This window comes from Coregonus lavaretus, assembly GCF_964263955.1.
Source record: "Coregonus lavaretus genome assembly, chromosome: 37".
Taxonomy (NCBI): Eukaryota; Metazoa; Chordata; class Actinopteri; order Salmoniformes; family Salmonidae; genus Coregonus; species Coregonus lavaretus.
Window position 1 is genome coordinate 24,048,658 of NC_140024.1, and position 13,456 is coordinate 24,062,113.

The 13,456-nt window shown below is 42.5% G+C and overlaps 1 protein-coding gene across 1 annotated transcript in view; it reads right to left on the minus strand.

Moving 5' to 3' along the window:
• LOC311111912 (solute carrier family 12 member 4-like) overlaps positions 1–7,357 on the minus strand; it is a 40,015-nt gene extending 32,658 nt beyond the window's left edge. The window contains exon 1 of the mRNA XM_084154835.1: positions 7,123–7,357. Within this exon, the coding sequence (XP_084010961.1) occupies positions 7,123–7,270 (148 nt within the window). The 5' untranslated portion in view covers positions 7,271–7,357. The remainder of the gene's footprint in view (positions 1–7,122) is intronic.
• Between the last annotated feature and the right edge of the window lie 6,099 nt (positions 7,358–13,456).

Genomic DNA, 13,456 nt, shown 5'->3' on the forward strand with positions numbered 1-13,456 from the left:
AATGAATTAAACATGTTCAACTGCTTTCATGAGCTTTTTCTCTCACTGAGTTTAAGACCAGGGTTTAGCTATCTTGGAATGAAACACGTTAAACAAGAAGAAATCCAAGAACATTATTTTCAAGAATCAAATGTCTTCGTAACTTTTTTCTTAGGAAGAAACATAGGAAGAAACTTGAGAACATTTCCAATAACTTTATTGAGGAATACACATTAAGTATAACTTAAGGAAAAAATTGCACTTAAAAATACATTTCTTCTTAATAAGGTTTTGTGAATCTGGGCCCTAGACTCTGGAGTTGTGACTTTTCAGTGGCTAACCATTCATTTAACCAATAATGCAAAAGAAAGCAAGAAGACTTCAACATGTCAGCAATCACCAAAGCTGCTTATCCATGAAAAAAAAAAACTTTCTCACCCTATTAGCTCCTTCAGTATGAAAGCCTCTTTGCTAAACTTCTCCTTAATTGAACATTTAAGACTTTATTAAGCAGTAGAGAAGTCATGCAGCTTAGACCTCTCTATGGCTCTACCTCGTGTGGTTAGCTGGCAGAGATGCTATTCTGATTAGTGCTGTTCAAAGGCAATGTGTCCGTGTGTGTGTGAGAGAGAATGTACATGTTTTCCTACATTATCAGGACCACAATGTCCTGACAAGTCACCACAATGTCCTGACAAGTCACCACAATGTCCTGACAAGGTAGAAAAAAAAGAAAAAAAAGTCTGGACTTTTTTATGTCCTGAATTTGTTCAAATGCTATTTTAGGCTTAAGGGTTAGGTTTAGGGTTTGGGGTTAAGGTTAGGGTTAAGGTTAGGGTTAGGTTAAGGGGTTAAGGCTTAGGGTTAGGTTAAGGGTTAGGGTTAGGGTTTGGGAAAATAGGATTTTGAATGGGAATCAAAAAGTCCTGAAAATTCACGAAAACAAAGCTGTGTGCACGTGCATGCAAGCACAGATTCAAACGGACGCGAGATTGAATGCCTAAACGTGAGTGTGTGTATGTGAGTGAGCATTTGGGGGTGTGTAAGAACACTAGTCAGTTAGCTACAGTAGCTGTCAACACTGGTTGAACTCTCAACGAACACCAGGGTCCACAACAGAGATGCTGCTAACCTGCTACTGTATCAACCAACCAACACTAAGGTGGGTACACAACTATACCAGAGCCTTAGGCAGTTAAGTTACATTTGATTTGATAATACTGTGTATTGTATAATAACTTGGTGTTAGTTTGTCTAGCTCGTTTGAACTGATCCATGAGCCTCGTTATTGTTTTTGTTGTGTTACAATCTCCTTTTTTATTTAGCTAATATTTTTCATACTTTTTAACTCTGCATTGTTGGGAACGGGCTCGTAAGTAAGCATTTCACTGTAAAGACATGCACATGTGACCAATAAACTTTTATTTGATTTGTCCTTACACATTTATAAAGGATGGTAAAGTGCTCAACTAAGTCCTTTTGAATATATACTTCATATTTCATAGTTAGAAATGTGTCTACTTAGTCACTGTCTGTACAATAATCGTACAAACAACAATGACTGACTGATAAAATGTTAGATTGTATTTAATGACTCTGGGGAAAATAAGAATTTGTCGTGCCAGTTCTGTTTGATATATTGTTTATCAGATTAATTTAATAAAATGAACTGCTTCGTTACCACTAATGGGGAAATTAAGTTGAGATTAAATTGAAAACTCAAAGTTGTACATGCTTATCATGCTTATCAGTGGGTTGGTTATACATTTCAAAGCACAGCCATCCAGTCTCTGTAGCTCTTTCAAGTACGCTATAGGCTACTCTTTCTCTGCTATGGAGATGAAGAAAGATTCTGATTAAGAGGACTGAAGTGACATTGTGGATCTTTTAGCCATTCGCTAAATAAATTATTCAATTACTGTCATCTAAAAAATAAAGACAGCTATATCCAAATTCACACAAGTAATATTCTTCAGAATTCTGAATGACTGAAGTATTTTTAATCCCAGTTTATTTTTCTTCAAGTGTTTCAGAACATCTTGAGCTACCTAGGAGAAAGTTATTTGAATGGACTGTTCCATTAGGTTGTTATTATCTCCCCTCCTACCATTCATTCCTGGAGAAAAAACAGTGTTTTCTGCCACAACAATAGGCCGTCATTAACTACAGTGGTGTTTCTCATGAAAAATAGCAGCAGCAGCCCAGTAGAGCAGAGGAATGCTAGCCTGCTGTGCTGGGGCGCTGTGTGCTAGCTTTGATGTGCGCTAACGATGGCGAACGGACAGAGGCGTAGAAGGCGGGTGGTTAGAGTTACTGTCGGCTATGGTTAGGGTTAGTAGAAGGTGATTACAGCACAACAGTGAGGGGCAGAGGAGCACTGTACAGTACAGATGTAGGATCTTAATTTTCGCCAGCTACAGCAGAAAAATTATCCTGCAGCAACAGGAAATGTGAAATATTATGTGGATTATAATGAATGGACATTCTTGTAGGGGTTGATACATTCTTCTTTAAGGCAAATTTCAAAGTGGAAATTACAAACTTTTGAAAGCCTTTTTAAAACTCAAATACACTACAAGTTTGTATTTCCTGCAGTGCAGGAAAATTATCAGCAACAAAAGACTGATCAAATTAAGATCCTACATCTGTACAAAGGAGGGGGGGCACCAATTGAAAAATCAAATGGACACAAAATTGGCAAGAATGGTGGGTTCAGAAACAGGGCACACAGAAACAGCAACAGGTGAACATTCTTTGGATACAGGTATAACAAGGCAAAGTGACAAATAAATACAACATAATTGCACATCAGGTCATGACTTCCTTCAGAGAGTTGTGCTAGGAAGGTGTGTTGTTTTTGTGCATGCTGTTAATTCCTCAAGTCAAGCTATCATACAATACAGTGACACTCTCCTGAAGACTTAGGCTTTGTCCCAAATGGCATCCTATTCCCTGCATAGTGCACTACTTTTGATCAGGGCCCAAAGGGTTCTGGTCAAAAGTAGTGCATTATATAGGGGATAAGGTGCCACTTGGGACGCAGACTTTGAGGACTGTTTGTCTTTCAACAGAAGCTAATACACCGTAGCAGCCCAATCAGGAGAGAGGGGATTCATTGTTACCGGGCAAGCTAGAGGCTGTGGAAAACACACAGTCATTCCCTACATAAAGGACTGCCAACTCCCACTTTAAAATAGCCCAGTGTTGTTGTTACATGTCTCTCATAGCTCTAACCCCAAGGGCTCTAGTAGAATAATACAGCTAACCCTACCCTAGCAACAGTGCTATGCTATAGCCTCTCAGGGAGACAACTGTAGCTGTAGCTACTGGGGCTGTGTCCTAAATGGTACCATTTTCCCTATAATAGTACACTACTTTTGACCAGAGCCCTATGGGGTCCACAGGTTACTGTGTAAGCCGCTTGGGACAGCAGAGCAGAGTACACCCATTAACATTCTATAGGGCATTGTTTGTATGTCGTTTTGTCAGTCTAAAATCATATGTTTTACATTTCTAAATGCAGGAGCTTAGTCACTCACCACTTCTGTCAAAGGAAGCATTGATGTGATAAGAAGTAAAAAATTGCCTACAGATTTTGAGAAAATAACGGTTGTGAGAGAACATCATCATGTAACATGAATGTATAGGAGAAATGTATAGTGGAAAGTCCCCTCTTGTGAACATCAACACAGCCAACAAGCCATCCTCATTCTACTACAAATCAGTAACTGACAGCGGTCTGCAAGCCATCCCTTACACTTCAGCTTCCCTTCATGATCAATTCTCCTGACTGACTCTTTTTCTGTCACTGGTCTCAGGGTTCAAATTAGCAGTCCAGCTGTCCAGAGCCCATCAGTCATCACTCATTCCACACACAAAGAATCAGCTGTCTGCAGGCTGTCTGCATTCTTATTGGCAGACTAAATAGCCTTGGTTTCTCAAATGACTGCCTCGCCTGGTTCACCAACTACTTCTCAGATAGAGTTCAATGTGTGAAATCGGAGGGCCTGTTGTCTGGACCTATGGCAGTCTCTATGGGGGTGCCACAGGGTTCAATTCTTGGGCCGACTTTTTTCTCCGTGTATATCAATGATGTCGCTCTTGCTGCTGGTGACTCTCAGATCCACCTCTACGCAGACGACACCATTTTGTATACATCTGGCCCTTCATTGGACACTGTGTTAACAAACCTCCAAACGAGCTTCAATGCCATACAACACTCCTTCAGTAGCCTCCAACTGCTCTTAAACACTAGTAAAACTAAATGCATGCTCTTCAATCGAACGCTGCTGGCACCCACCCGACTAGAATCACCACTCTCGACGGGTCTGACCTAGAGTATGTGGACAACTACAAATACCTAGGTGTCTGGTTAGACTGTAAACTCTCCTTCCAGACTCACATTAAGAATCTCCAATCCAAAGTTAAATCTAGAATCGGCTTCCTATTTCGCAACAAAGCCTCCTTCACTCATGCTGCCAAACATGCCCTCGTAAAACTGACTATCCTACCGATCCTTGACTTCGGCGATGTCATTTACAAAATAGCCTCCAACACTCTACTCAGCAAATTGGAAGTAGTCTATCACAGTGCCATCCGTTTTGTCTCCAAAGCCCCATACACTACCCACCACTGTGACCTGTACGCTCTTGTTGGCTGGTCCTCACTACATGTTCGTCGTCAAACCCACTGGCTCCAGGCCATCTATAAATCACTGCTAGGCAAATCCCCGCCTTATCTTAGCTCATTGGTCACCATAGCAGCACCCACCCGTAGTCTGCGCTCCAGCAGGTATATCTCACTGGTCATTCCCAAAGCCAACACCTCCTTTGGCCGCCATTCCTTCCAGTTCTCTGCTGCCAATGACTGGAACGAATTGCAAAAATCTCTGAAGCTGGAGACTCTTATCTCCCTCACTAACTTTAAGCATCAGTTGTCAGAGCACCTTACCGATCACTGCACCTGTACACAGCCCATCTGAAATTAGCCCACCCAACTACCTCATCCCTATATTGTTATTTATTTTGCTCTTTTGCACCCCAGTATCTCTATTTGCACATAATCTCTTGCACATCTAGCATTCCAGTGTTAATACTAATTGTAATTATTTTGCACTATAGCCTATTTATTGCCTTACTTCCATAACTTGCTACATTTGCACACACTGTATATATATTTTCTGTTGTATTTTATGACCTTATGTTTTTTTTACCCCATATGTAACTCTGTGTTGTTGTTTTTATCGCACTGCTTTGCTTTATCTTGGCCAGGTCGCAGTTGTAAATGAGAACTTGTTCTCAACTGGCTTACCTGGTTAAATAAAGGTGAAAAAAAAAAAAAAAAAGTGTGTGTGTGTGTTAATCTCTATGAGGCTAAGCCTATCTATGAAGCATGATGGACAGTATGACAGGAATGGACACTATTCTCCTGAAGACAGGCTGGGCGGACCCAGGAAGGAAAACAATGCAGCATTCTCCAACTGATACTCCCCTTACGTAATCTACTGTTCTGTACTGTACAGTTCAGTATGAGGCCAACTGTTGTCTGTATAGAAGACAAAACTACAGATTCCTACAATAGTAGATTACAGCAAGGCAATAATACTGTACGACATGATGATAATGCTGGTGCAGACATTCACTCAAACACACTCTCTCACACACATTCACTCAAACACACTATTCACACACACAAATTCTCACAACTAATTCAGTCATGTGGAAATGCGGAAATGTGTCCTTGCTAGATATTGTGCAGTGGATAAACTGAACTGATTGACTCCTAGCTAGCTACCACTCTAGTGGAAGGTTGCTCTGGTACAATGGCCACAGTGTGTAGTCCAGTCCAGACCAGCTCTGGAGAGAGCAGGGCCACCAGCCTGGAACAGAGTCAGCACTGTGACTGTGGCTGTCTCCCTCCTCTCCTCCACCCAACCATACCAGACCCACACAGCTCCTCCCTCCATCACACCATCTATTACTTCAACACCCTCTTCCCTCACTCCACCTCCCCCTCCTCTTCCTCCTTTTCCTACAAACACATACACAACACTCGACCCAAGAGAATAATATATATTTTTACTCCTTCCTAGTCATCTGTTTCCATCTCACTTCCTACATGTTATTCTCCCTGTCTCGATCTCTAAACAAGGCCAGAAGGAAATGGTGGCATAGGATGGAAGGCCAGTCAGGGGTAGTGTTTGGGTGCTTCATTACGAGGCAGCTCCCTTTTATTAAAGGTCTCCTTTCTCTCCCTCACACAACAGACTCACGCCTGGTCGGTTCCCATGTCAGCCTTGCATATCAGCAGTCTCATATAATCCTGCCCCGCGGCTACAAACTCCTCTCCTCTCCGCCTAGGAGTGGCTTATCCACTTTCTCGTACTTGATACAGAAGCGAAATGAGAAACTGAAAGAGGGACTAGAGTTAGATATACAGCCGAGATAGCGTGAGAGAAAGAAAAAGCTGTTTCTCACTGGTTTAACAGCCTGCTCAACCCCTGTGTGTGAAAATAAATCAACGCTTTGCACAAAGAGTGCTCCATCTTTTGTCAGATGGAACACTTGAGGCCTAAGCAGGGCTGGTCCCCCTGCCTCTACGCCCCCTCTACCCCCTCCTCCTCACCCCCCTCCTCCTCACCCCCCGCCCCTCCAATTATTTTCCCTTTGTCACCACAGACATATTTGGCATGAGGGGGCTCATGAGCCTGTCCTGAATGTCTGAAATCTCACGATAAAACCCCACAGAAAATTCCCTGAGCTGTCAAAAACAGGCTGGAAAACTGTCTGCCGGGAAAGAAAATCTGCCAGGTAGGTTGGAGGATTGCCATGGTAAACATACAACCAGCTGTTCTGTCCCAGCCAGCCCCCAGGACAATGTAAAGCATTCCCACAACTTCTCCTCAGGTCACACTCATAATAACACACTATAGAAAACATCTCATTAACTTCACACTTCTAGATAGTTCTCTTAGTAAATAGGACAACCTGCTTATAAAGAGTTGAGGACAGTTGTCTGTCTGTTCTTCCAAGCAGTTCTTAGTTAACAAGACAACTATGTTGTTCTACTTTGTAAAGAGTTGAGAGGAACAGTTGTCTGTTGTCTGAGAAAGAGAGAGTGAGAGAAAGAGGGAGAGAGACTCACCATCAGAGCTGACAGTGTCTAGATGTCCAGGGTGTCCCCCCTGTCCTCCCTGTACTTTGTCTCTGTAGTCCACCCAGTTAATTCCTTCCAGACTGTCATAGTTGGACGTAGTGCTGTCCTCAACCGGTACCACTGTGAAATGGGGCATGTTTTCATCCGCTGGTTAGCCCCTGACACTAATAATCCCCAGTATCTCCAGATAGGCTTCCAGCAGCTAGCGGTTAGCGCTGTCCTGCCAGCCTTGATCAGCCAGTTGAACTCCCAGTCAGTCCTACTAATCTCAGCAGCATTCCACTACCCTGCGCTCACTTCCTCTGAGCACATTACCATACCATGGCCCTGCCCCCTCTACCAGCCCCTGCACCGACCAGGCCGGCCTCCTGGGCTGCTTGTGTGAATAAAAGAGGTGCTACCTGTCATGTAGCCTGGGATACTCAGTCTGGCAGAGGAGAGGAGAGGAGTCAGAGAATCAGTCGGCACCACTGACTCATATCATATCCTCAGTGGTCATATACTGAGAGAGAAGGAGAAAAAGGGGACAGCAGGGAGACCCATTCCATGGCCATGTTGCTCATTGACTCTCTCCACACTGAACACTGTCTCTCTCTCTCTCTCTCTCACACACACACACACACACACACACACACACACACACACACACACACACACACACACATACACAGTCAGACAAACAGTCCTCTGTGTATGTGGGCCTTTCCCAAAACACACACACAACTCTGCGACGTGGCAGTCTGGAAAATAATCAAATAAACCACGTGTGTGTGTGAGAGAGAGAGCGAGAGAGAGAGCGAGAGAGAAAGAGAGATAAAAAGAGAGAGAGATAAAAAGAGAGACGAGAGAGAGAGAGAGAGAGAGAGAGAGAGAGAGAGAGAGAGAGAGAGAGAGAGAGAGGGTGTAATACAGCCCCTGCGTTTGGCGTAAGCAGAGGAAAATATGACACAGTGAACAACCCAACTCTCCCCCTCTTATTCCTACAAACAACATCATGCTGATGTCATCTCAGCCTTTGACCTGAGGAACAGACAGCAACATCCTCTGTATTCCTGAACTGTATAGGCCTACGATATAAATTATTCTGCTTTCCTTTTAGGCATTATAGCTGTAATACAATACAGTACAATTATACAGTACAATTATACAGTAAAATAAACATGAACAGAATATTTGCAACAGAATCTTTACAGCGTCTTTACCACAACGACCCAACCCAAAGCATCAGTAATAGACTGCAGCTGGAAGAAAAACCTCATGCCCTTTCTTGTCCTTGGCACACCTCTTTGTTTTTCCAACCCTACCTTAAATGTAGTAAGCTTTACCCTACGGGCTTTACCCTATTCCACGGTAACAGAGTGATGCTCTGATTGAGACTCTGATTTTTCACTTTAAAATGTATGTCAAACAAAAACCAATGATTGCAAAGTTTAACAAACTTTACAACTCTATGCACAAAGACTACATTTAACAATTTCCACAGAACATTTTACAAAAACACATTTACTTGAAGAACAGCGCAGATGCAAAGTTTGGTAACAGAATGACAGTTTGTACTGTTTGTTGCCAAACTTTGCATCTGCACTGTTCCTCAAGTAAATGTGTTTTTGTAAACCTTTCTGTGGAAATTGTTAAAAGTAGTTCTTATGCATAGAGTTGTATAGTTTGTTTAACTTTGCAATAATTATTTTTTTGTTTGACATATACTGTATGTTAAAGTGAACTGTAGGGTACTGTGACATTAAAGTAACAATGTAAATTATAGGCGAGAGAATGTAGGCCTACTGTAAATATAAATTGCCTATTAAATGAATTTTGAGCCATAATCCAGAACAAGCCATTTTAGTTGTGAGTTTCAGGGCATCTTTTTAAGATATCATGGGAACTAACCTTAAATAACTTCTTCTCTTTCCTTCCCTCTTTCCCTGAAAACCAGAAGTCCCCAGAAAGACAGATCAGAGGGCCTACAGCAGCCTGTAATTACAGAGGCCCATTAAAGGTCCTATTTTAAGCTCTACTCTCCTGCTCTATTTGGACTTCAGGGGCCTCTGTAGAAAACGGTTTAGATATTTCCTCCCTATCTTATTGCAGAACAGCCAAAACTGACAGACTGTTTTCAGTTTATGGTTCACAGTTTAATGACTGTGTTTGGAAATGAAACAGAGTCTGACTTTCTTGCGTAATCCAGGCAATGTAGGCAATGTCACATATCGTACTTTGGCCTGCCTAGTAACGGTAACAATAATAAGCAGAATAGTTTAATATACACTACATTATGTCTTGAAGTTCAATTCAGTAAAACATAATCAGTTTTGACAGGCCTTTTTGTGTCAAAATATCAGACCTGGGTCCAAATACTATTTCAAATATCTCAATTACTTTCACATACATTCAAAGTAAGTATTCAGATATATTTTATTTGACAATACAAGTAGTTGAATATTTTAATGTATTTGGAAATACACTTGGAAAGTATTTGAAATACTTAAATACACTGATTCAAATACACTCCCATGTACAGTGAGGGAAAAAAGTATTTGATCCCCTGCTGATTTTGTACGTTTGCCCACTGACAAAGAAATGATCAGTCTATAATTTTAATGGTAGGTTTATTTGAACAGTGAGAGACAGAATAACAACAAAAAAATACAGAAAACGGTGAGGAATCAGCCCAGAACTACACGGGAGGATCTTGTCAATGATCTCAAGGCAGCTGGGACCATAGTCACCAAGAAAACAACTGGTAACACATTACGCCGTGAAGGACTGAAATCCTGCAGTGCCCGCAAGGTCCCCCTGCTCAAGAAAGCACATATACATGTCCGTCTGAAGTTTGCCAATGAACATCTGAATGATTCAGAGGAGAACTGGGTGAAAGTGTTGTGGTCAGGTGAGACCAAAATCGAGCTCTTTGGCATCAACTCAACTCGCCGTGTTTGGAGGAGGAGGAATGCTGCCTATGACCCCAAGAACACCATCCCCACCATCAAACATGGAGGTGGAAACATTATGCTTTGGCTGTGTTTTTCTGCTAATGGGACAGGACAACTTCACCGCATCAAAGGGACGATGGACGGGGCCATGTACCGTCAAATCTTGGGTGAGAACCTCCTTCCCTCAGCCAGGGCATTGAAAATGGGTCGTGGATGGGTATTCCAGCATGACAATGACCCAAAACACACGGCCAAGGCAACAAAGGAGTGGCTCAAGAAGAAGCACATTAAGGTCCTGGAGTGGCCTAGCCAGTCTCCAGACCTTAATCCCATAGAAAATCTGTGGAGGGAGCTGAAGGTTCGAGTTGCCAAACGTCAGCCTCGAAACCTTAATGACTTGGAGAAGATCTGCAAGAGGAGTGGGACAAAATCCCTCCTGAGATGTGTGCAAACCTGGTGGCCAACTACAAGAAACGTCTGACCTCTGTGATTGCCAACAAGTGTTTTGCCACCAAGTACTAAGTCATGTTTTACAGAGGGGTCAAATACTTATTTCCCTCATTAAAATACAACTCAATTTATAACATTTTTGACATGCGTTTTTCTGGATTTTTGTTGTTGTTATTCTGTCTCTCACTGTTCAAATAAACCTACCATTAAAATTATAGACTGATCATTTCTTTGTCAGTGGGCAAACGTACAAAATCAGCAGGGGATCAAATACTTTTTTTCCCTCACTGTAGGTATTTGAAAATAGTATTTGAAAATCCTGTCAAATACAATTTGAATCCTCAAATAAAAGTACTTGTTTTAGGCTGTGTATTAGAACATATTTTAAATACCAGATACTCAATTACATATTTATTTGAACCAAGGTCTGCAAAATATACATTGACAAAAAATTACTCTGAATGAAAGCGGTGGTCCTTTGTTGAACATTCGGTAGCACTTTATATTACAGCACGGAATAAAGTGATTACATGGTAACAGTATGGTAACAAGTTATAGTTACTCACAATTAATTTATTCAGTAGTATTACCCAGACCTCTAAACTAATTGTCACCTCTGTCTTCCCAGCTCCACATCAAACATTTCCCAGTTCTTCACCCAGACAGACTCTCTCTCCAGTCTCCACAGACAGACTCTCTCTCCAGTCTCCACAGACAGACTCTCTCTCCAGTCTCCACAGACAGACTCTCTCTCCAGTCTCCACTGACAGAAGCCTTTGACGTACTAGAGGAGAGGTTTTTCCTAACTACTCGCCTACGTTGCGTTTACCATGCCTGTCTTGGAGTGTAATTGCCACCGGGATGCCAGGGGAAGGCCATATAAGGCTTTGCCCCTGACTGCCCAGCCTCAGCCCCAGCCTGCTGAGGCCTAACCCCAGCCCCAGCCCCAGCCCCTGCTCCAGCCCCAGCCCCTGCTCCAGCCCCAGCCCCTGCTCCAGCCCCAGCCCCTGCTCCAGCCCTAGCCCCTGCTCTAGCCCCTGCTCCCAGGCACAACCCCAGCCTCAGCCCACTGCTCACTGTGTACTGCACATGTCAAACTCATTCCACAGAGGGCTGAGTGTCTGCGGGTTTTCACTCCTTCCTTGTACTTGATTGATGAATTAAGGTCACTAATTAGTAAGCAACTCCCCTCACCTGGTTGTCTACGTCTTAATTGAAAGGAAAAACCAGTAGACACTAGACCCTCCATGGAATGAGTTTGACACCCCTGGTGTATGGTAAGTGCAGCATCAGTGAACACTAGGCAGCCAAGCAGCCAGGGCCAGACACACTCAGCTCTCCCACTCACAGTGACCCAGTCATGGGGAAAGAGAGCCAGTGGGCTGGAGTAAGCAGTTCCTGTAAACAGGAGGCCCATCAGGGTCAGCTTGTGTACAGACATTCACAGCAGGAAGTGACTTGACTAAAGGAGCTGCTGAACATAGTTCTCCGCTACACAATCTCCTTTGTATAGACCTAGTGTGGCATTTCCTCAGGGTAGGGCAGAGCTATGAATCAAGTGTGCTGTGGTGCAGATCAGGGGGTTAGAGCAAGCCCACAGTACATTGATGGTTAGAGTGCAATCAGAAGCTTTGAACAAGCAGCAAAGGCATGTGTGGGAGATAATTGATCACACACAAAATCATACTCTCGACACAATTTACTCTCACCTTTACTCACCTTTCTACATTTGATTTGGCAGACCCAAAAGCTCTTGGTATGTTGGCTGTGTCATCTTCTAGTGCCCTCTTTTGGATAAATAACAAAGTACAGTACCTTGACAATCATGAATGAATTCTGTGCTTGACAGACATGTCTGAAGAAAGGCCCATACTAAAACAATCTATTGCCTTTAGACAACAAAGGCTCTTGTTAAAGATAAAACTAACCCCGGGAATTATGTCATACAACTGACACTACCAACTGAGAAGCAAACTTCAAGCAACGTTTACCATGAGGTGAGACTAAAAACCACCTGTTCTGAACACACAAGGCTACAAGCCAGCGGGCAAATCTATTCAAAGTGGTCAAAAGCGTTTCTTCCCCAATAGGACTTCTACATCATTAACAGTAAGCCTAGATGTCAACAATAGGACTTCTACATCATTAACTCATTAACAGTAAGCCTAGATGTCAATCGGTGTTTAGTGTAAATCCCATGTCACAATTTTGAGTTAAAGATGCAGTCTGGGATCTTAAGCACAACACATTTGTAACATATTGTACGAATTGGATTCCTAACATATACGAATTGCAAAAAAAATTAAACAACATATCATACGAAATGGTTGACGTAATACACAACTGGATGACGTAGTACCCAAAAAACGGGGACCCGTTTTGGCTCATGAGCACCACTTTCAAAACTACTGTCTGAAATTATACAAAAGTTCTAGAGTATCACTTTAATGTTATGTGAGCGTTACTAACCCATTGATCAAAATGTTGTTCATTGTTGTTCTGGCCATTCTCCACTCCGACTCCTAATTGGTCAATGGTCACTGCGGGCATAGGGAGGATCTCAACTGCATACTCCTCGAGTCCTCTCTCCTTGCCTCCTTCTCAAAACCCATTGGAGGAGAAGGTCAGAGGTGAGGGACCTCTGGCTTTCTCATCCAATGGGTTTTGAGAAGGAGACGAGGATAAAGGAAAGAGAACAAGAGGAGCATGCAATTGAGATATTCCCATGGGATACTGCCAGAGCAATAAACAGGTGCGCAGTTCTAAATTTACCACTAGATGGAGGCATTTACATACATTTTATCATGTTAAAACCACGTGTCTGTTAGAGAAGAAATGGTTTACTCGCTCAATCACAGAGTATCTTTGACTGAACTCAACATGTCTAGTAGTTAGATAGTAATATTTAATTGAACTAGTAAATCTGGGACTTTTAAGAT